This window comes from Penicillium angulare (assembly GCF_028827245.1).
Source record: "Penicillium angulare strain IBT 27051 chromosome Unknown utg000001l_segment0_segment0, whole genome shotgun sequence".
In the NCBI taxonomy this organism is placed as follows: Eukaryota; Fungi; Ascomycota; class Eurotiomycetes; order Eurotiales; family Aspergillaceae; genus Penicillium; species Penicillium angulare.
In genome coordinates, this window is record NW_026623160.1 from 2954201 (window position 1) to 2976791 (window position 22591).

Consider the following 22591-nt stretch of genomic DNA (forward strand, 5'->3'; position numbering starts at 1 on the left):
GCAGCTTTCTGGCTTAGTCACTTTTGATCTTGTCTGCAGCCCTACGGCACAAACAACACTCGTTATTTACCTGAAAAGAATAAATGAGGGGCATCAGTCGATAATATATAGCAATTCAATGATTCAAATCTTGTGGAGAGATCGACGCGACGTTAGGGATTCACGTCCAATAGTCGCCACACGTGGCCAAGGACCTTTCGAGTGAAAATCAACTGGTCTCCGTTACTAGGCCGAATTGGGTTTAGTGCCACTGGACTATGAGAAGCTCTCGTGACATTTAGCTTAGTCCAGCTTAGTCCAGTTTACTGCGGGAGTAGTTGTGGGTCAGTATATTCTAGTGGTGTTATTTAGGAGGAAAGGAATTGTGTGCTATGGTCTCTTGTTAGCGAGAATTCAGAGGGATTTCAAATTTGGGAAAGAATCGAGTTTGGGAACAACAGAGGGTAGAGCGGCTTAAGTACTTCACATCCATTTACTATACTGCTGTCTGTAGAATTCCAAATCCATATATTTCGAGTTAAGACTGTATACTATTATTGATGATTTAACACGTACAAAATCATGCTGTTCCTCCTTCCTAACTCAACGCCGTACACCCACATCCTATATTCACCGAGACCGCGTGCCATCTCCTTGTTACACATATACTGGCAGATGATCGCAAAATGTGAACTTAAGCTCCAACTTCGATCTTCTCCGTAACAGTACCATCTTTCTGAACAACGACCTTGTCCAGGCTCTGGGATGCCTTGACGGGGTTGGGTTGCTGATAGACCCACTCCAGCTCCTCGAGAGTACGACCCTGGGATTCGACACTATCATACAAAATATGTTAGAACCCTTCCGGATCCAATGGTATCAGAAACTAGCTGGGACGGAATGCTTATCTTACCAGAAGAAGTACCAACAGACGACTTCGACCAAATCCCATCCAACGAAAATCCAGAAGTAATTGGTAGAGATGTTTCCGAGACCAATCGGCGATGCGAACTGACTGATGAAACTAATAGTGCTGACCATGAAACCAGAGAGCGCAAGACCCTTGGCACGGGTGGTAGTTTCAAGTGCCTCAGCGGGCATAACACCCTGGAGTGGAGTGTAGGTGAAGGAGAAGACCACGTTGAACAGGTAGTAAAAGGCCAAAGCAGCTTGACCCTTGGTGTGGCTGATAGTTCCGGTGTTCGCAATGGGGAGCGAGATTGCGGCATTGATTGCCATTGTAATAGAACAAGCTAAAATATTGTTAGTTGACGACGTTTCTGAAAAGTCCTGTAGTGCTCTACTCACCCAGGGTACCCCAAATAAGAACCGTGCGACGCGGCATCTTATCGGTCAGACACACTGCAGTTCCAGCACCAATAGCCGATACGATAGAGTTGATCAGATTCAGGAGCAGCTGCATCGAGGCCGAGGTGTAGCCCAGGACGTTGTAAATGGTCGAGTTGAAGTATCCGAGACCATTTCCAGACCACTGCCCAAAGACGGAGATCATGATAACCTGTGCGAAACGCCAGCGACCGCTGTGGGTTGTAACGAATGGTCGATCTAAAGTTCAGCATGTTAGACGTATTCCACCACCCCGTGAAGTTCTTTAAGGAGAAAGGAGAAGCACGTACAATCCCACCAACGCTTGTCAATACCATCGATTCGAATACCCTCCTTCATCTCCTCAATTTCGAGACGGACCAGACGCGCATTGGGATCGCCATTTCCGTGGTACTTGGTAAGAAAGGCGATAGCCTCTTCGTCTCTTCCTTGGGTAAGAAGCCATCGGGGTGACTCGGGGATAAACCAGACGAAAACGATGACCAGAACACATGCGAAGCACTGGCAGATAAACGGGATGCGCCACTGGTAGTTATTGTCGATGGAGTTTGTTCCGTAGGTAATGGCTGCGGCGGGAATACTGCCACCGAACCAACCGCAGTTGTAGAAACCTGTACGTCGGGAGAGTGGCGTCAGTAAGATGTTTCCGACCTCGGGAACGGGTCAAGAATATGATATGGTAAGGCAGGTACTCACCGACAGCACGACCACGCCAATGTGGTGGGGCAATCTCAACGGCGTATGCAGGAGCTGACACAACCATGATTTGAATTCCGACACCAAGGAGGAAACGTCCAACCACGAATTGAGCAAGCGACGAAGCGGTTGAAATCACGATGGAGCCGATAATAATAACCCAAGCACCGACGAACATGCACTTTCGCCGTCCAAGTTTATCAGAAATGATGGCGCTGACCGGGGTGATGATAATTGATCCACTATTGAAGAGAAAGTCAAATTAGTGGCAAGCCCACATGTTTTTCTTTCAATGACAACACTTACACAGTATATAGCGAAGTCACAACAGAGACTTTCTCGCCAGTCAAGCCGACATGGAACACATCCTGATAGTGATCCATGGCCAGGATCGAACTCATCAAGGAGCCTGGTAAATCAATTTGTGTCAGTCTCGCATGGCCGACTCACAACGACCTCAAATTTCGGAATTCATGTATGCATACCATCATATCCGTTGGCGCAGGCACAGAGGAAAGCTGTGAATATACAGACTGAATGATAAAATTTTGTTAGATCCAAACTTCTTACAACGGAAATGAGGTGGACAGAGTTCATCAGACTCACAGTATAGGTGGATGGATGTTTTGCTCCATCTCTTAATTTCAGTCTCCTCAATGGCAGCATACAGTTCGGCCTAGAAGGTTGTGAGTATAGATTATGAGACAAAAAATAGCGAAAGACAACTTACGTTGCGGACTTCTTTGGTCTTTGCACCTTCACGCTTGGCAGTTTCACCATAACCGGCAATGACCTGCGGAGTGTCCTCTAATGTAGAGGAGACACCATGTATCTCTTCATGCTTTGTGTCCGACATGTCTAATCCCTTTCACTGTTCGATCGTCGATCTTCGGAAAATTATCTTTCCAGCGAGACAAAGGCGAGATCCCGTGTGGTACAAGAATGCATCAAGGTGGGACGACAAGATTCTTATAACACGCGACTGGGGCATTAGCTCGATCAGCCCAGATCGAATATATTCATTACATTCAAATTGAGCTTCATGCACTACACTAAGCGACCATGCAGTTCCCCAGAAATTAGTTTTCTTGTGACCCCAGACTCGTGTACCCCAGTTGCAATACAGGGACCAGGCGGTGGCGTACATCCTTCGCTCCGTATCCTGATAGGAATCGGCGGGTTCCCCAGTAAGACTTCCACTTACGATGGAAGGAACATTCTTTTTTTCTCGCCATGATCCGAAAGGGTTCAGGACTTGGTACTGGGAATATCGGCTTTGTCTCCCGCTCGGGGCATTCGGCCAAAGACTAGATTTCGGATCTATGTGCGAACTCGAATCAAATTCTTCGCCATTGTCTTGGAATGCGAGGGCTCCATGGGCTAGATTTGCCCCTAGAAGTAATCTAATCTAATACGGTCAAGGCGTCTATACGGAGGTGCACTTAATCATGCGATACTAAGTCCTGTCACAGCATCAGGGCCACGTTAGGTTCACCGGACGCCATCTGCAGAACGTCTTCTTCGCCATGATCATTTACTTTGATATCTGAGAATCTTATTCTGAGATTATGACAGCTCCATTCAATCCACAAAGTCAGCCTTTCGATCCTTTGGTTTTCTGGGGTTGGGCGAACGCCAATAAAATGGGTGCTTGTTAGCGCGGAGCATCACTCCGTGTTCAATCCTCCACGGGTTCTACCCCATGAAGGGAACCCCTTACCCTAGAGCCCGCACTAGCTTGCGTTTTAATCCTTAATTATGAAATCGGCGAATTTTGAATATTGGAGATCATAGACACCATCTATCTTTGTCTTCTCCTCACAGGTATACGGCCTTCAACTAGTTACTCTTGCCCGCCACTTAATTTCTGTTTGATTTCGCGGAAGGATCTTGGCATCGGGTTTGAAATCAACGCTCTGTCTATAATAAAATCTATTCTAAGATTTCAGCATTGAAAGAAGCGGGAGGTGGACATTCTGGAGGAGAACTTCTCCGAGGAGCTTCAAGATTAGGCCGACCGGCCTGCATGCCGATGAACCACATTTTTGGACGCTTGTGACATTCTTGGCATAAGAAAGCACCTGAGCCCGTCTCGTGTAAGGTTTTTGCTTGGGGAAGTTGATAGGCTTGAGGGCTAAATCATGCTGCCTGCCACGGCTAGGAGCTGCTTTTCTGCAAATTTGCGCCCTTTGCACATACTTGTGCGCATGCCCCATGGTCGCAATGCTCTATAGCTGACAGTTCTCTTCTCTTCTCTTCTTTCGTGAAATTCTGTGTAAACCTGTGGGCTTGAATTCATGTGGCCCAGGATAAAGCAAAAGGTCATGTTTGGTCGAGTTAGCTAGTTCGATATTGAAATCCATGCTCCTGCACCTAACTCGTGCTCGTTTTCAAACTGCTTGTCTACAAAATAATTCACAATCTTCGAGGACCGAATAATTTCTTTCAAGATATTCATGGCAATACAAAAGTGGCACGGCGAAACAAAAACTGAATCTCTTCAATACTTTTTCCAACTCAGCCTCCACAGCTGGCTGTCGTTTTTCGCCTTCTCCCGCTAATACTTTCGCATTTGTAGATCTTTCCCGTCGATTTGTTGAGCGGGGTTTTCTGTGAAGCTTGTCAAGGCGGAGACTTTGGCGCCGATTTTTCATCGGTCTAATGTGGCGGTCGCTGTAGTCTGGTTCAAGAAGTCAATGAGATTACTTTCATGAAGTGGGCATGTATTCGAGCAAACTCGACTCTAGATGTGCTCGAGAGGTGTACCCGAAGATCCTCGACAACATCTCAATACTCATGGCATGTATATCGAATACATCATTGTTGTTGACAAGTTCTTCCTCGACACTAGGCCCGTCGGGAAGAATTCTATGATGTATGAAGAACAGTGCGTGACCATGAAGAAGAGCAGAGCTATGGTAGTATGCGTGAATTAGTCAGATGGGCTTTTAGACTAGATTGAACCTGGCGACTGACCGAATACATGAAGTTATTGTAGAGGATAAAATTCTGTCCATGTGGAGAGCTGCTTCAAGGATGAACGTGGATAGGAGCAAAGGCCCCTTTGATGATGCCGACCTGGGTAAAATAGAAAGCGAAAGAAAAGCGACAAAAGATATGGCCAAAAGAACAGGTACAAGATCAATGTACTGAAAACGTTCGAGCATATTTATTGGATCAATATTGGGCAGAACCTTGTAAAGTAGAAGAACGAGTGCAGGTTCAATTCAAATTTTCTTCAGTTCTCACTTCCAAGTAATATCCTCGTGCCCCGATCTACTCCAGTAACCCGATAAACAATCTAACTCTGGCTGGAAGAGGCGGGGTTTGAATACGCGTTTAACATCATATTATACTGCACGTCTTTCCAATAGGCTTTCCAAACATCAGTCTAATCGTCTCTCGGATTACCTTCACTCACGTAATTCTAGAGGCTCAAATAATATCATCACGAAGCTCTGAGGTGTATATTTAATATTACTACGTAGCATAAGAGCAATAAAACTATACCATTGAAAATCCGATAATTTGTGCATAAGGAATTCCGGTAAATTTATATTCTACTTCTTTACTCTCTACTAGTGTCAGTATCCACTGCGACTGAATTACAGAGATCTATTGTCGAAAATATCATTGTTTTAGTCCTCTATATAGTCTTGTAACACTAGAAACCCTGTAGTATATACAAATTGCCCTGTCGGTATTCTGTGTATTTGTCCTTTGTCAAATTTAATAGCTCTGCTGCCAAAATTTAGTATATCTGTTATAGAGTTGAATCTTAAGCTAGCAAAGAAGAATATATCTATAAAATATAATATTATTGGATCTATACTAATTTAATTGTTTGTAATTTCTATTATTCTCTATAATATATATTAATATAAGCTTACTAATAGCTTCTTAGTAGATGAATATTTAACTATTTAAGAAATACTAAGAATGTGTCTAGTCTATACTTTCTAGATCTGGCAAATAGGTGGGGGTATATACTTATAGGCATAGCTTTTTAGTTTATTGTTAAGGTTGACGTCAATGGGTTAGGCAGATAAAGAGTGGTGGTATTGGATAGAGTTCTTTTATGAAGTTATACAGAAACTAATCCTTGGAAGTCTACTACTTCTAAGTATTTATATATTTTATATCAACCACCGTTTGTGTGCCCTACGTGAGGGGTCTAGGGCTGGAACTCTCGGTAATTAATTTGCCTGTTCTAATATTAATATATATTATTCTTTAACCTTCTCTTTGGAATATCAACATATATGTATGCCGTAAAAATTATCAATATATATATATACCGTAACACATGGGACCAACTTCGATCTTGATTGGAGCCAGGACTCAGCAATCCTCGACTTCGCAAAGTAGTATTCGAGCTCAGATCTAACGTCACACTGTTAGGCTTTCATTCCTGAACCTAAATTTGAAAAACGCTAATCCACATGTGGGATTCCTGTCGACCCTCCGGGTCCTAGAAAAGAAGCCCTAATTTCGCACATATAGACAACCGGCTCGATTATGGTGAATGGTAATGAGATCCTCATCTGTCTTTTACTGTAGGTTTGCTGAATTATATAAATGATCTTGAAGGCAAGCTCTAATTCGTGCAACCCCTGATGAGCTGTTATAAGAGATCGGGAGATATGCTCCATATAGGTGAAAGTAGGTAGTCAGGTCGCCAGGTGACTCAAAGGTTACATTGGTACGTGGTGGCATGGGGAGTATGAAATCACAAATGAACAAGATAGTCAATCAAGGCAAGGTCTGCAGCGAGGTACAATGGTATAGTACTTACCTACATCTTCAGTTTCTGCGATGCCAAATTAATGACATATTGTTTATTCTTAGGATGATCCTCTAAAAAGAATTAGGTTTAGGGTGCATGAAGCTATTGTGCGTCCATAAATCTGTTTACTTGCATACTCTTGCCGGTCTCAAACGAATCACGCAAATTCACCCTTGTCCTCGTTCCTCCATATCATATGGCAATATGATCCTAGGAACATCATTCGCACAGAACTTCGGGCAGAGTTCTTTTTGCGTGGTATAATCGTGCCAAGCGCCCAATGCATGTGTGTTGTGCATCTTGTGACGCAAGTCGAAGACACCGGCTGACGGATCCAGTTTAGTTTCGGGCTAGATATCAGTTACTGAATGAATCAAGCTAGCAAATGGCTAAAGCTGCTAAGCGTAGTAAATTTTCCGCCATCAACACCAGCAACAACCTTCGCCGGTTCGGAAATGTCAGAGCACCCTCAACTCGAGTCGGTCGACGACGAAGCATAAAATCCCGATAATAGGAGCTTTATATGATTTACTGCTCGAAAAGCCCGGGCTATATGTGGACGAGATGGTAATCCTTTAATACCACGAGTTCTATGTCTAGGTCACTAATTCAAGCCTTAAACGGGTTCTCGTGGGTCACTCGAAGAAGGTGTGCCGTCTTTTTTATAAGGAGTGGGATTATTTATCGGGCTGACTGGTAATACAACCTTGGAACTAGCGGTGCCTGCCGCCACTAATTTGTCTACCCCGGATAAGGGTCCGTAGGCACGACTACTATTCACTTGCGATTTTTACAAGATTACTGCAACAATTGGTATGTGGCGCATTCCTCTCTCATCAACAGGTGTATTTTACACTGCCAGGCTGTTGTACATTTAATCAATGCATCGATATCTCTGCTAATTTACTCCTTTCATATGTGACCATACCAATATATCAACATTATAACCTTGAAAGTTAATCTGATCTGTTCGTTTATCTGCGATGTCTATGGGTACCCAGCATTTACTTTGCGCTATGTTGGTTTGGTCTCTTGGATCCAGGCTTCATTCCACGGAACTGGAGCGGCTTGATTGCAGCGGGCAATTTTGCGGGCTTGTTAGTATCAACACTTGCTTTCGTTAAGGCTTATGTGTGCCCTTCCCATGCGGATGATCGAAAATTTAGCGGTATGTTGAATTGCTGTGTTATTGGAATGAGATGTCACAATTGATAATTGGTGACCCAGGGTCTTCTATCTACGATTTCTATATGGGTATTGAGTTGAACCCTCGAATTGGCAAAAGCTTTGATTTCAAACTTTTCAGCAATGGACGCCCAGGAATGATTGCTTGGACTCTAATGTGAGTTCGGACAGAAGCATTCGTCTTCCTGACGCTTAGTGCTGATGTGAAATCTCTACAGCAATTTTTCAAATATGGCTTATCAGTACCAGATCCAGCAGCACGTCGAGCCATCATGGATACTAGTAAGTATCCTTCAAACTTTGTACGTGGTGGACTTTTTCATCAATGAGTCCTGGTATCTACGCACCATCGATATAGCTCATGATCATTACGGCTTTTATCTCGCATGGGGCTGCTTCTGCTTTTTGCCAATGACATATACAATTCAAGGACAATATCTTGGATTGTATCCTTCGTCAGCTTCGAATACTTATCTGGCTGTTGTTTTTACTATCGGGGTATTGGATACGTCATGTTTCGCTCTGCCAACAACCAAAAGGACAATCTCCGCCGGTCGGAAGGTCGATGCTTGATTTGGGGCAAACCTGCAGAGTATATTGAGGCGAAATACAACACTTCAGACGGGAAAACGCACCAGAGTCTACTTCTGTGTAATGGGTGGTGGGGTTCGTCGCGCCACGCTAACTATGTCGCCGATTTACTTATCAGCTACAGCTCTTGTGCATTGGTGGGGAGCAGCAAGGTGGTTGTGTGGATCTATGCTATCTGGATGACAATGATTCTTTTTCACCGATGTTTGCGTGATGAGAGGAGGTGTTCGAGTAAATATGGCCCGACATGGGAGGATTATTGTCGGCGGGTGCCTTGGCGGTTTTTGTCCCTGGTATCTGGTAAGACGAAATGGACACGTGCAGAAAAAGCCCTGGGGCCCTGCGAGCTTAGAATGGCGCGAACTTGTAACTCTCTTGGCCTGCAGGCATCGAGGCCCACTTCCAAGGTTCGGGGTTAGAATCGAGCAATCTAAATCACCCCCACATCCCGGTGACCTGTACGCCCCTGCTACACTGGCTCGTTTGCTGCATGCACTAAGTATCCACAACAATGAACTCAAGAATCTCCACTTCCATTTGAAATCAAATCAGGGCTCATATTTCAGACTGCCTCTTTCTTGATCTTCCTCAGTAATTGAGCAGCTATTAGCAAATGCCCGCTGTCTATATACTATCATATGTATCAATTTCAATTACACGCCATTGAGGTCTTTCACGCCATGTGTTTCCGCGCGTTTTTTTTGGCTTGCTTGAACTAATTTAACTCAGACCGCCCCTTCTACCCCTTAATGTTGAAATGTTTGATTGATGCGGCGCGCACATAATTATGACCTATATCCCCGCTCTTGTGCAAATCGCATTCTCCACCAATCCTTCGGAGGTTGGCCCACTAATTTGGTCATTATTGAATTTATTTAGGTGCGCGTAGGAAGTTCGTGATTTCAAAATGATAATTCATATATACCAGCTAAAGGAAGATTAAATCCCGAGTCGAGACTCGGGCATCTGGAGGTTTGAAATCAATTCAAGTTCTCTGCCCCAGTCACAGTTGGGACGCTCGAGTAGCTCGCAGGCACCACGTACTGGTTCTCAATAGGACTTGCCTCGTCCTATGCATGTATAATTACTATGTAATTATTGTCTGGAGACCACGGAAGGGTCAAACCCAACGCGGGAACTTGAGTGAACTCATATGCATTGACTATTCGGTGGTTGACTGTCTTCTGCCTTCGAAACACCTATAGGGTTCGAAGGTTAGATTTGTGGAGCACGGCATCAGAAGGTCTTCAGTGGATTGATCCGAGCCTAGGAGGTCGAACTTAAAACTACCATACATATTGAAAGATGCTATATTTTACTTGCTACTTTCAAGCTTCCCTTCGCTATCTAGATGCTGTCATGCGGCTGCAACGGAAATTTCATTATTACTCTGTATTTCTTACTTCTTTTGCTCTTTGAAAAAAGAAAAAAAGAAAAACAAAAGGTGAGGGTGATGGACGCTATCAGCATTAGCGGTAATATGTGACAGTGGTTGGTCTTCGCAGGCTATTGGAGGACGCCCCATTCTAGAAGTTACGGGCGGCACCATGGAGAGATCTGTGGCTTGAAACTGCCTATTGATGTCCTGCAGATACATCACATCTAGCAAACTGAAAATCAAGGATTTCATATACTTTCATAGTTTAAATATTTTGAGGTTTTGTCGCATTTTAACGGTTTGACCTACAACTCAATTCAAAGAGCCAATTTTATCTCTTCTTTGAAAAACCCAAAAATTTCCGCTATAGATATTAAAATATGGAACGTCACTCCCTAGCGGTTAGCACCATTGCGGCTGACGTTCGAAGATTTTATGAGCATGGCGAATCTTACAGAGTTTTCCATGGTTCTTCGAACAGCACCCGTCCTCGACATGGAGCAGATCAGAACATTGTTGACTTTAGCAGTCTCTCGCATGTTGCTTTAGTTGATTCGGAGCGCCGCATCGCTCTCGTGGAGCCAAATGTTCCAATGGACCGCCTAGTTGAGATAACCATGGCCCACAACCTTGTACCTCCTGTTGTCATGGAATTTCCTGGAATCACTGCAGGTGGAGGTTTCTCGGGGACATCAGGAGAAAGCAGTTCATTTCGGCATGGTTTCTTCAACAATACTGTCAACTCGGTAGAGATTATCCTCGGCAATGGAGATATCGTACAGGCTTCTAGTCAAGAACGAGAGGATCTATTCCACGGAGCTGCAGGCGCTGCGGGAACTCTTGGTATAGTCACCCTAATTGAACTACGTCTTGTCGAGGCTAGAAATTTTGTGAAGACCACCTATCACAAATTTCAAGGAATCCCACAAACAATCTCAGAAATTCAAAAACAAACCGAAAATTCAGAAATCGATTATCTCGACGGAATCGTGTTTTCCCCACAGCACAGTGTCATCATCTCTGGTAAATTGGTCGATGAGAAGCCAGCTGAGTGCAAGTTACAGACTTTCAGTGATCCAAGCGACCCATGGTTTTACATGCATGTCAAAGATAAGACACTGTCGCTCAGCGAGTGGTCTAAGGTTGTCGAATATATTCCCCTCAACGAATATTTATTCCGATACGATAGAGCGGGTTTTTGGGTGGGTCGACAAGGATTTACCTACTTTAAAGTTGTTCCCTTCACAAAATTTTTCCGTTGGTTATTGGATGACTATTCCCACACGCGAACACTCTATCATGCACTTCATGCACTTCATGCCAGTGGTGTTTCATCAGAATTCGTGGTTCAAGATGTAGCTCTGCCATACGGAGGAAGAGTTCTGGAGCCAATATGACCGGCCCTGGTATCAGAGCTTGAGGGAAAAGTATTTTGCTACAACTTTACCTACTATATATGAAAAAGTGAAAACTGAACTACGAGCTGAATGGAAGAGCCCGAAAAGATGGGGTGAAAGGTGGCTTAGTGCGTGGCCGTTGGGGGGTATATACGGCATGGTCTTAGCTACGCTTTCTGGTGACATAAAACTTCATCGGCAGGCAAAATGGAGATACAAGGAGTGATTTATGAACAATCTTTTTTTTTCAATACTCTCAATCTCACAATTTGCGACAAAACAGGCTGAACATTCTGGGGATACAAGGAAAGCTTTATCGACAATCTTTTTTTCAATAATCTCAACCTCACAATTTGTGCTTGCGACATAACAGAATAAACATTCTGGAGATTTTGATGGAGGTCCCTTTTCATTTTCGTTAACTTTCGCGTAATTTCGATCTTATTACAAGCAATATCGTAAACTTCAGAATCATTCTCAAAGTGTTCGAAAGTTTTAGACATTGTGGGTAAAACAAGAAAGCTTTACCTTTCTACATGTGGCTACGATTCCTCGCATCGGGAATCTTGGTGCTTGTTGCGTGAATCTCACTTGAGATAAATAATTTTCGAGTTGCGTGATTGACTCATTCCATGAGCTTTGTGATGGTATTCCCGTTCTCAAAGTAGTTGGTCGTTTGCACTCAACTCCAATAACCTTGACTGGTGTTCTTGCAACCGGTGCAGAGACATGGATCTTAGAACATCTTTGTGAATGCGGCGCAATGTATTCCTCACGCTCTATGGAGAAGTTTTGTTCGATCGGAAAGAAGTAGGAAAGAGTATTCTGCCAAAGTGATCTACTGTCACTTCACGACAACGGTAGCGGCTTATAACCTGGGCCAAATATGGCACGATGGCCTCCTTGTCGGTGAACTATAGAAAGAGTCAGTTTGTATTCATGAACGGCAAGTTCTAGTTTCACTCACTGTCGACATAGGAGCTGGAAAGGTCGAATTGGTGTAACTGTAGATATGCCTCAACTTGTTGTAAGACATCACTCGCTTTGGTTAGTCACGGATTGTAAGCGCTTGAATTAAATTAGACGAAGGTTGTAGACGGTAGTTAACTGTTGTAAGAAGTCGCTGGAGTAATAAACAGAAACAACATTACATGGATCGATCGCTCTATTGTCCCCTACTAGTTTATTTTGGGGAACTATTTATCAATTGAATTATACTCTTTGACAGTCAATGGTCTATCTAGAAGACATTTTAGTAGGTTGGATGACAGAGCGGCATCAAAAAAAAAATAGGGAGGGGAATTAATGAAGAGCAAGCCATGGTTTTGTGACAGTAGCACAAAATAAATGACTGGAGAGAAGAGCGCGTCGTCACGGTTGTTCCGCTTCCGCGCCCGACCTCCGTGCATCTCCACCCCCGACGATCCACAACAATGCCCTGACAACCGGTGTCCAAACGGGAGCAATTAATGGAACGTGCGATGTGTGGGCAAATGTCGGCTCCCCAACCTGGCTCCACCAAGGCCCAGACTATGGCATGCCGCCCATGTGCCAAAGCTAAAGTGAAATGTGTCTACGATGAATCCGGAGGTTCTTGTGAACGGTCGGTACCCCCGAACGGAGATTGTGCGATGCGACGTAGCTTGGTATTCACCTGCTGTGGCTAAAGTACAGGTATTAACATACTATCAGATGTGTGAGATTGAAAAAGGAGTGTCTTTCGCAGCAGCTGGGCGAGCGGCGAGCGCCACTGCCGAGGTCGTCAGTCCAAACCCCATTCCTTGATTGTGGAATGTACCGCGCTAATGGCTGTGTGTCAGACGATTTGCAGAACTAGAACATAAAGTTGAGAGTCTAATGAAAGAGCTGGAGCAGAAAAACCAGCCCCACACGCCAGGTACAACCCCAGTGGGTCATTGCGCTAGTCTGGATCCCTCGTCTGCAAGCTCTGACAACCATGCGAATCATCTTGAAATACCGACTGGCACGGCACTTTTGAATGACCCTTTTGTTCAGCTTCACTCGCAGTCATTGATATTCCCTGAAGATGACTTGGTGTCTTCATTCCATCGATACAGGGTCGAACTGGCCCCCCACTTCCCCTTTGTTGTCATTCCAGATGTTCCGCCCGCCATGTTTTATGCTGAAAGACCATTTCTCTTCAAAGCTATGGTCATGGTCGCTTCTTACAGAAATCGTCCATTTCAGCACCAGATGGGAACTAAACTGACGGAAGAGGTTGGAAAGCGGTTATTAGTGGACGGAGAAAGATCCTTGGATCTATTACAGGGGCTTCTCATACATATTGCTTGGTATGTGAAATCTCTTGGGAGCTATCTGACTTGACAAAGCCTTGAAGATAGAATATCTGCTGATACAACATCTCTTTAGGTACCACGTTCATCTTGGTGAGGTGTCTCAAATGACCAATCTGCTTCAACTGGCCATCGCACTGCTCGCCGACTTGGGACTTAACAAACCCTCACATGGAACCGATCGCAGGAAGCTCATGTTTGGCAGTTCAAAATTGACCCAAGGTGCGGTAGCAGAATCCCGGCCCCTGAGAAACGATGAAACACGAGCTCTTTTGGGATGTTTCTTTGTGTCATCAATGTTCGTTCTTCCCTTCCATGTTCACATCACTTGTCCTAATTCAAACAGAGTTTCTGCAATCTTTCGACGAATACCTGCTCTCGGCTATACCAACTACATGGAAAGGCAACTGCAATCACTCTTGGATTCTCGTGAATACGAATGCGACGTCCTTCTCGCCGAAATGACCCATGTACAACAGTTTGCAGAAAGGGTTTTCGAAGCAATGCGTTACGATGAAGCAGAAGACCCCACAATCCCGCATGCCCCTATTGCTCTTCACTTAAAGGCATTGCGCAAAGAGTTTCAGTGTCAGTCGATGACGAGTCCGAATGAACTACAAAATGATAGTGAGTGTCAATATCAACAATTTATTATTCACCACTAACACGTTTATTTCTGCAGAGCTCCTTAATGTTCAGAAATGCGCGGTCGAAGTTTTCATTCATGAAAATGGTATCAACGATTCATTTTGGAATCCCCCGTCAACCACGAATGAACGAATTGACGTAATGTGGAATCTCTTACAAAGCATCAAATGTTTCTTTGAGAGCTTCCTTGATCTTTCTCCAGAAACGGTTTTCCAAATCCCGTATTCTGGGTGGGGTCAATCAACATACGTTATTTTGATATTCTCGAGACTTTCCCAGTTGGAATGTCCAGGCTGGGACCCGCAGATGGTTCGGGATACTTATGACTTTTCTGGGATGATTGAAGCGCTGATACAATTTCTGGAAAAGTGTATGAACTACGCAGCATTACATTGGCTCTCTGGCCAGCAAGACCCGGTCATCACACGTGCGCTGAGCAAAGTCAAATTTATTCAGACATGGTGGCAAAATACCCGGCCTGGTCTTTCTCCCTCTCAAATGCAGCCATTTTCGCCAAGTTTGAGCTTTTCTAAAGGCTCTGTGCTTGGTGATGACTTTTGGGATGAGTTGATGAGAAACTGCGAACCCCTGGAGTTTTAGAGTTTTCTATATCATGTTCAGCTGTACATATCTCTCGGCTCCTGAGAAATCTTTTGAAACTTGAATATCTATGATGGTCATTCAATGGAATAAAGTTCAAACGCATATACAGAGTACTGGCTCAGGTCAGGACTATTAATTCTTCAATCGCCGATAATTTAATTACCCCTTTAACTTCAAGTTGGAAACTGCCTAGATTCGATGCTTCTAAAGTAAGATATCCAAGAACTTAACCTTCAGCACCATCCGATATTTGAAATTGACCAAGGCAAAAACCTTTCCCACGAAACCTCAAGCCGACAGCAATTTCAATACCATTCAGAGCAGATGACTGATTTAAGAACGAACGAAGTAGGTTTTGTTCTCTTGGTGCGCATCCAATTCGCTTATTGGGCTGCTGATCAATTCTGCAGGTCGTGCTTTGTCATGGAGTTCAGAGACTGTAGTCCCTAGAGGGGATTGTACCGATGCACCGCTTGATGAAGGAGGTTGTTTGCCGGGGCCATAAGTCGTGGATGGCGATGTAGCCGCATAAGTGGTAGCAGTATTTTGTGGTCCATTTTTATCTTGGTACGCAGAGCCAGTTTGCTGACTGATAGCAGCAGCATTCTTCTTATTGCGACGACGTCGGCCAAAGAGGAAGAAAAGTGCTGCTATTATCGAGACGCCAGCAATGGCTCCGATGACAATACCAGCTATCGCACCGCCAGATAAACTTGAACCGGATCCGGACGACGAGCCGGCTTCAGCGGACGATGAGGTTTCCGGGGCCAGACTCGGGGAGGGCGATGGTGTAGAAGATGTGGAGGATGTTGATGAAGTAGATGAAGTGGTTTCAGATGAGACTGAAGAGGAAGACGACGGTGCTGCTGTTACAGTCAAGGTAGATATCGAAGCAGTTGCAGCTTCTTTATCAGTGTAAACCTCGATGCTTCCGAAGTCTGTACTTGCGTCTTTCTTCCAGAAAGGACATGAAATGCCTCCTCTGCTTTGACAATTGTCATCGTAGAACAATGAGATGCAGAGATTGCTTTTTTCAGGGTCCCATGTGAATTTCTCTCCTTTTGCCTGATGGATTCTAGTGCAGTTCAATGTCCCAGATTCTTCAAGAATGTCCGCTTTGCCTGAGGAGTTGGTGGATACAAAGGTCCAAGCATGCGCAATCGGTAGCAGAAAAGCCGGATATAAAGCTCTGGTCATCATTTTGATCGGCTTTGTGATATGAAAGCTAAAATTTGGCGATTTGGTCCCAAAAATCCAAACTCGAAAAAATCAGAGGCTCGCTATTGGAAACCAAACTCAAAGATGCTCTCCCCTTTTTAAACCGACAAAATTCAGAATAAGGATTTAGGTTCCCTTTCATTTCACCTCGCTTCTGTGTGAAAGGCTACCCTGGGCACGAGCCGAGATAACTAGAGAGAGCCAAGATCTCAATGTTACGCTTTGAATCGTTGATTTGGTCAGATCCTTTCCGAGAGAGGTAAAAGATCACCCACTTGTATAGACCCTGCATGCATTGACATCTCCTCTGGTACCCTCAGTCGCGTGGTAGGTCTGATTGCAAATGAGCACTCTAGCTGCACATGATGCTAGTGGTTTATTTGGAAATTTTGATGGTCATCTTTCCTCTTCTGTAAATTTTGCCGTGTCCCAAATAATAGTCATTTCTCGGCAGAGGCACAGCATGCAGGTTAGAGACGTTTCAGTGACGCCTCCAGGCCGAATACGAGGAGCTGAGCGGGAAAACAACCCAAGGTGACCCACCACCCCACTGTTCATTTCGAATCATCCTGGTAAAATTCTACGGATATTTTCGCTGCAGTGTTCATGCGGCTGAAACTTTTGCGTTTTGACAGGGAAGGAGTTTATTAGGGTTGGGATTTAAACAAAAGACACGTTTGAGAGTGGTTCCATTTTCTTAAGGGTAGAACTACTGCGACCCCCCCTCAGGCTGCTGCGACCCCCCCTCCTTCCTAATATAATAGGTTTGACGTGTTTGACGTGTTTGGCGTGTTTGTACACCGAATCAGAAGTTAAATGATCGTCTCAACTCCCTGTTACGCTCTATAATTCCCTGGTGTCTGGTGATGATTTCAGTAAGACTGGAGACCGAAGCGCAGTAGGATAATCCTGGAGTTGATATGTGGGGTTGGTTGGAGAAATAGTATGCTATCGCCTTCCAAAGTTATACAGCGGGGATGAAGGCAGTAATAGCATGGGAGGTCGCAGCAGCCCGAGGGGGCCCGCAGTAGCAGCACCCTTTTATTCATGGAATGTCAAAACTACTCCACATTAGCTTGGGATGGGTATCCTCTCGTAGTAATTTTTACACTGGGGTGTAGTCATGCCCTATTCAAATCCATACTGATTGATGTGAGCTAATGCTTGATATAAAACCCCATAATTACCTCGCAGCACATTTACCTCCGATCTGAAACGAGACACTAGGGACATCGGTGCAGTCTGAGGTTGACAAGAAAGCACGCCCTCCCTCCCAATTCCCTGGTAGTATTCTTTTGAATGATGGTAATTTGCTATTAGTATAGCAACTGTGTTCTATCGAGTCATCTCTGACTCGTAGCGCTGACTGAGTAGCAATTGTCTAGACCGGTTGCGATTGAGTTTGTCCACCCTTGATTGGCAGGGGCGTTTGTTTACATCCCAAGAGTATATGCTTCCTCATCAATACATTTTTTGGCTTAATAAAAACTTTAAATTCACAATAATTTTAAGTTGCTCGAAATATTCTTTTAAACACTGGCAATAGTCAACCCGTAATGATCAGTCTAATCATAAACATACTAATAAGTTGCTGAGTCCCGCAGGACCTACAAGTTTAATGTCGGCAATGCCTCGCACCTATCTTCTCACCAAACCATATTGGGTCTACATTTGAAAGGCCCGAACAAGCAATTTTAATGAAGTTCTTCCCAATTCTTTCGCCATAAACCATATGGGATCCCTGTACATACCATGTTCCTCTACATGTATCTTTACATGCGCACCGGCTCAACCTCCCGTAAACTTATAAATTGAATTGGAAGGCAGTGAAAGACCAAGTTTTATGGGTGTATAGTGATACAATTATCGAGTACTGGTACTGGCATTTCTCAAAAAAACTTGAATTAAATGGTCCTGGCACAAGGTAATCAATCTGCCGTGGACCCTGACTTCCCCGAGCTTACCCGAGGATAGAATTTATTAAAGTTTATCGAACCATGCAATATTTATTAAAAAGGCAAATTTACTTGCTACCAATGTACCTCTGAGCTTGACACCACAAATAACTTAGCAGAATTTTTATGTTTTCCGTTTGACTGAGACAGTCAACTTCCTCGAGGCGTGCGTGTATGTATGGCACATTCATGTTGTTATAGAGGTTGTTTTCTATTTTGTCCACAAAGTCGGTTTTTGTCCTTTTCCAATATTCGTAGGGTAAGTGTGTTTCATATATACGTCGATGAATTGATATAATGGTTTAAATTCAAATTTGTGACTTTAACGCTATTTCAAGGTTGAACTCCGTTTATTGGCAGTGGTTCTATATATACTACAAGTACCGACTGGGGTTCTAATTTGAGGACCCCGAAACTTTCTTCCACCCAATTTCAGTGAAGAGTTTCGATCAATAATATCACCTGGGAAGTCTCACGGCCAACAGAAAGTATCCCCGGTGTCGGTATAGGGTGCTACAACGTTTCGTCACAAAAGGTACGCTCATTGCGGAGATTCCATCTGATATCAGATTCTTCTAATTGGCTGCACTAGGGAATCAACCCGACTCTTTCGCCTAATTATTCCAATTTCACCTCTTCAAAGGTGTTCAAGGGAAAAGTTGCTTGAAATCTTCATGGAAAACTATTCCGGTTGCCCCATAGCTTTGTAAGGCTACCTTGCCGTACGGGATCCCCGTGATATTATCCCACCAAATTTGCTCCCCTCCTTTTTTCAAAAGACAACATCCGATAAATTCTCGATGTCGGTTCTCCAAGTACCGATGGATCCAGGTTTCCTCAGTTTGTAGGATAAATGAGTTGAAAGAGTTTCGCGCTGAATCGTTTGGATGAATTAATGTGCCTAGGACTCTGAAAAATTGATTACCGAGTCATATTGTGTTTCGTCCTCCTCATCCTCGTCGCTGTCATCGCTTTCATCTTCGCCACCACTATCGCACTCTTCTTCCTCGCGTCCATATCCATCCTCGGTATATAAATCGATCTCTGAATCCCCGGTGGAACCGAATTCCACACCTGAGCCACTATAGGCGTCCTCCTCGGGCTCTGACTTGTCGCTTTCAACATACAAATCATCGAATTTGGCCAAGAATGCATCCATTTCGATTTCATCGACCTGACCACGCTTCATTGAGTGTGCGAAGTTGGGATACTGGCTACTCAAAAGTTTGCGGTCCTCAATATTCCATATCCTTGTTTCAAAGTCAATAAACAGAGCATCCGTCTCGGATGGCAACTTTACTTCCATTTGCTTGGCCGTTACTTGCACCAGTCGCAACATTGCCTTTCCCAGCGGCCATCGATTGGCGAAAGCCTTCGCACCGACACTCAAATTTACGAAGGCTTTACAGCTCGCCTCATTTTCCAAATCCTGAAGCAGGGTGAACATGGAGACCGTGATCCAGTGAACATTGACTGGCGACATCCGATCGAACCCCCATCCATCCCGATGCGCATCAATTAACTGCCCGCACTCTCTTGCGGATGCAAAACAAATTTGTTGCGCTCTTTCATGTATCTTGTCTTCCCACTCAACGGATTCCGTTTCGTTGTCGTTCTCTTCCCGCGGCAACCCTCTCAGAAACCCAAAAACTGTTTGGATAATGGTGTGATATTTGAGACTGCTCGAAAGTGTTAACGAAATACCTCAGGTGGGTAGATACTGGAACGAACTGTAGGCTTAATACGTGTGGAGAAGCATTCGTTATGCCAAGGCACTTTGGAAGCTCAGCATACCATCCGTATAAGCGATTGTACACGTTTTCAGTTGATTCTACAAACTTCTTGTTCAAGCGCGCCTTATCTTTGCCAAAGAACAACCAGCTGAGCTCGTATGTAAGGACGCTCAGCTTGCAGAATGCATTAAAAAGACATTGGCTATGCGATGTGATTTGATCCGATTGGAGAGGATAATTTGTCCACTTTTCGCGATGAACATCTTGGCGAATAGGAGGATATGGATGATTCGGTATTGTGAGCGACCCCCTTTTCTGGTATGACAGAGCGGTCATTCTACATGGAAAGAAGAGTTCAGTCAGAAAGAACGCTCCACTCATGAGTCTCAAAAACGATTGAACTCACGAGGCTAGATTGAATATTCCCCAAATAACCGTGTCGGTGGCCTGTGAAGTACGGAGTGTAGTTTGATCAGAATCTGACTCGGCGGGATGATGATTCTGAGCAAGTTCTTGAACGGCGTGCACAAGTTGACCATGGTAAATCCAGCCACTGCGATCTTTGCCCATCATACAGGTACTGACATAATCAATCAACTGCCACTTGAGTATCAATAGAAGCGGAGTGCTTACCAAACATACAGAACCCCGAGTCCTTGGACATAGGATACTGTCGCTTTACCTTCCATCCGGTCCAGATGATGCTTCGCCTCTTTGTAAAATTGCAACCCACGAGACCATGACTGTCCACTGATAGCATATGCCTCAGGGTAATCGGAGTATGCCTATTGCAATGTAAGCTCGGATTGAGTATCTTCTCTTGATGGGTACCTACGCAAGCATCTGCTAGAATTATATTCACTAGAAATGGTGAGCAAAACTCAGATTCGATATTTCCAGATTGCATGTCGCGGATGAATAGATCTCGGTCGAGCCAGTTCAAAAAGGGATGTGACCAACTAAACCACAATGAAATCAGATGAGAAACAAATTCGCTGTCACTAGTGATGGCCGTCCATGGGTGGGCCGGCACTTGAATCATTATGGACTCCGACAATCGCGGCTGATCGAGAGTCTCTAATGAGGTACGTTTGTGAGTTTCAGTCAAGTCTCTCACTCCAGAATAAATCTCAACGAGCTCCGGCGTTTTTTCTAATTTTGGTTGGTCCATAATGTCGTCCATGAATGATTGAACTTCCTCCAAGGAAGCATGACTGCGGATCAAATTCATTATCTGTGCAGCCCTGATTCGGTCTGTTTCCTGCAGTGTGTTGACAAGACGATCGAGGAGCTTTCCCCGCTCCGAAACAGAGTCGAACTTGCGTTTGAGCACCTTCTTCCGACGCTGATCGCCTTCTTCGTCGACACTGCAATCCAGACCTGATTTCTGGCATTGGTCACATGGTGTGCCTCCAGAACACTAGTATATTCGCATGGTCAGCGACTCCATTCTCAGATATGAATCCTGTGGGAGTACCTGCCTTGAGTTTTCGCCGTTTGCAATGATTGCAGGCAGCTCGTATATTCTTTCGCCTTCCGGCGCCAGAATCATTTGGTGATTCTACTTCTGATGGGCCCTCAATTGAAGGTCTCAATGTCCTCGGGGGCTCTATGTTCGCCATGTGGTGTCTTGCATACGTGGGGTGTCAATCTCAACAGTTTCATAGCCGGCGACGTGAGCGTGCTGAACTTGTGCAGAGCTAAGTGTGCCCCACGTAGGTCAGAGCTGAGCCGCAGCACTTCCACTGTTGACCACTAAGATCGAACTTCGAAATCAAAAATTTTCGTGCTCAGCAATTTTCTACCTAGACGCTGTTTTCTATGGCACTCGGACCAAGTCAAAGTGGAGAGATCTGTCGGAAGGCCGTGCTTTTCATTTCATCCTATTTTTTGTGATTAATTGAACCTAGCGCCTATTTACCTTTCCAGGGCGGGCATAAAATATCAAGGCTGGACTTTTTCGGTCGGCTGATTGGACCTCGGAGACCTTCGCCATAGGTAGTCGTGCAATAGGAGCCTTGATAGTACATTTTCAAGCGGGTCCGGAAAGAAATGCCAGCGAACCACACTCAACCATCCGTGCCTACTTTTGATTGTGCCTCGGGCTCTCATCGGTCTTGAAAAGTGGAATCGAACATATTTGTCACTGCAAAATTGAAATCTCAACCTCCGATGCTTCTAAAATGCGCGTTTAAGGCTGGAGAGATACGTGTACGGAGTATCGTACTGGGTGTCTGTGGTAGCTACTGCAGATCTATCACGCCTTTCGGGCACTTACAAAATGAGAGCCCACAGGGCCGCACCTCAAATGTTTAACAAAACATCATATCTACTGGCGCTTTGCGTCCCCGGCCTCACAGCTATCTCCGCGGGGCATCCTCATGTAGTGGAGAATATCTCAACCCCCTGCCCAATGGAGTGACGGAACAAAAGCGATCTAGTTTTGTCCCTTTGGCATTGCCATTTTTAATTAATAATGATCATTGACTTTTACTACTTGTACCAGCAATTCCGCTTGAGACTCAACGGACCAGTGGTGCTTAGCCATGTAGGCCAGCACCCTTTCGAGCCTTGCCCTGCTCTGTTGTGATATGGCTAAATTCACGAGCTGACACTTCTCACTTGAAACCTTGGAAAAAACTATCTATTGGGTCGCTCACCCCACAAGTCCGAGAATCATCCCAGGAAATCCCGTCCCACACTGACTAACTAACTACCCGCCCGCTTCTTGCACAATGACCAAGGATTCCGAAACCCTGT

At 44.7% G+C, this 22591-nt stretch overlaps 6 protein-coding genes across 6 annotated transcripts; 3 read left to right on the plus strand and 3 right to left on the minus strand.

Annotated features, from left to right (window-relative positions):
• Positions 1-673: 673 nt before the first annotated feature.
• Positions 674-2878, minus strand: N7478_001047 (uncharacterized protein; the record flags this gene model as incomplete). Its single annotated transcript, XM_056917262.1, has 9 exons — positions 674-815; positions 893-1232; positions 1288-1545; positions 1617-1937; positions 2023-2264; positions 2329-2431; positions 2508-2555; positions 2629-2698; positions 2753-2878. 9 exons carry the CDS (start codon positions 2876-2878, stop codon positions 674-676), a joined length of 1650 nt encoding a protein of 549 aa, XP_056785142.1.
• Positions 2879-7810: 4932 nt separating this feature from the next.
• Positions 7811-8566, plus strand: N7478_001048 (uncharacterized protein; the record flags this gene model as incomplete). The annotated part of the gene is made up of 4 exons (XM_056917263.1): positions 7811-7976; positions 8036-8150; positions 8190-8254; positions 8277-8566. Coding segments are annotated over 4 exons (636 nt in total), but the record flags the coding sequence as incomplete, so codon positions are not given.
• Positions 8567-10342: 1776 nt separating this feature from the next.
• N7478_001049 (uncharacterized protein) lies at positions 10343-11359 on the plus strand (the record flags this gene model as incomplete). The annotated part of the gene is made up of 1 exon (XM_056917264.1): positions 10343-11359. One exon carries the CDS (start codon positions 10343-10345, stop codon positions 11357-11359), a length of 1017 nt encoding a protein of 338 aa, XP_056785144.1.
• A 2133-nt stretch (positions 11360-13492) lies between these two features.
• Positions 13493-14922, plus strand: N7478_001050 (uncharacterized protein; the record flags this gene model as incomplete). The annotated part of the gene is made up of 3 exons (XM_056917265.1): positions 13493-13671; positions 13751-14301; positions 14357-14922. 3 exons carry the CDS (start codon positions 13493-13495, stop codon positions 14920-14922), a joined length of 1296 nt encoding a protein of 431 aa, XP_056785145.1.
• A 336-nt stretch (positions 14923-15258) lies between these two features.
• N7478_001051 (EGFR-like transmembrane domain-containing protein) lies at positions 15259-16125 on the minus strand (the record flags this gene model as incomplete). Its single annotated transcript, XM_056917266.1, has 1 exon — positions 15259-16125. One exon carries the CDS (start codon positions 16123-16125, stop codon positions 15259-15261), a length of 867 nt encoding a protein of 288 aa, XP_056785146.1.
• A 2874-nt stretch (positions 16126-18999) lies between these two features.
• N7478_001052 (fungal specific transcription factor domain-containing protein) lies at positions 19000-21383 on the minus strand (the record flags this gene model as incomplete). Its single annotated transcript, XM_056917267.1, has 6 exons — positions 19000-19777; positions 19893-20168; positions 20238-20411; positions 20465-20616; positions 20667-21251; positions 21309-21383. 6 exons carry the CDS (start codon positions 21381-21383, stop codon positions 19000-19002), a joined length of 2040 nt encoding a protein of 679 aa, XP_056785147.1.
• Positions 21384-22591: the final 1208 nt, after the last annotated feature.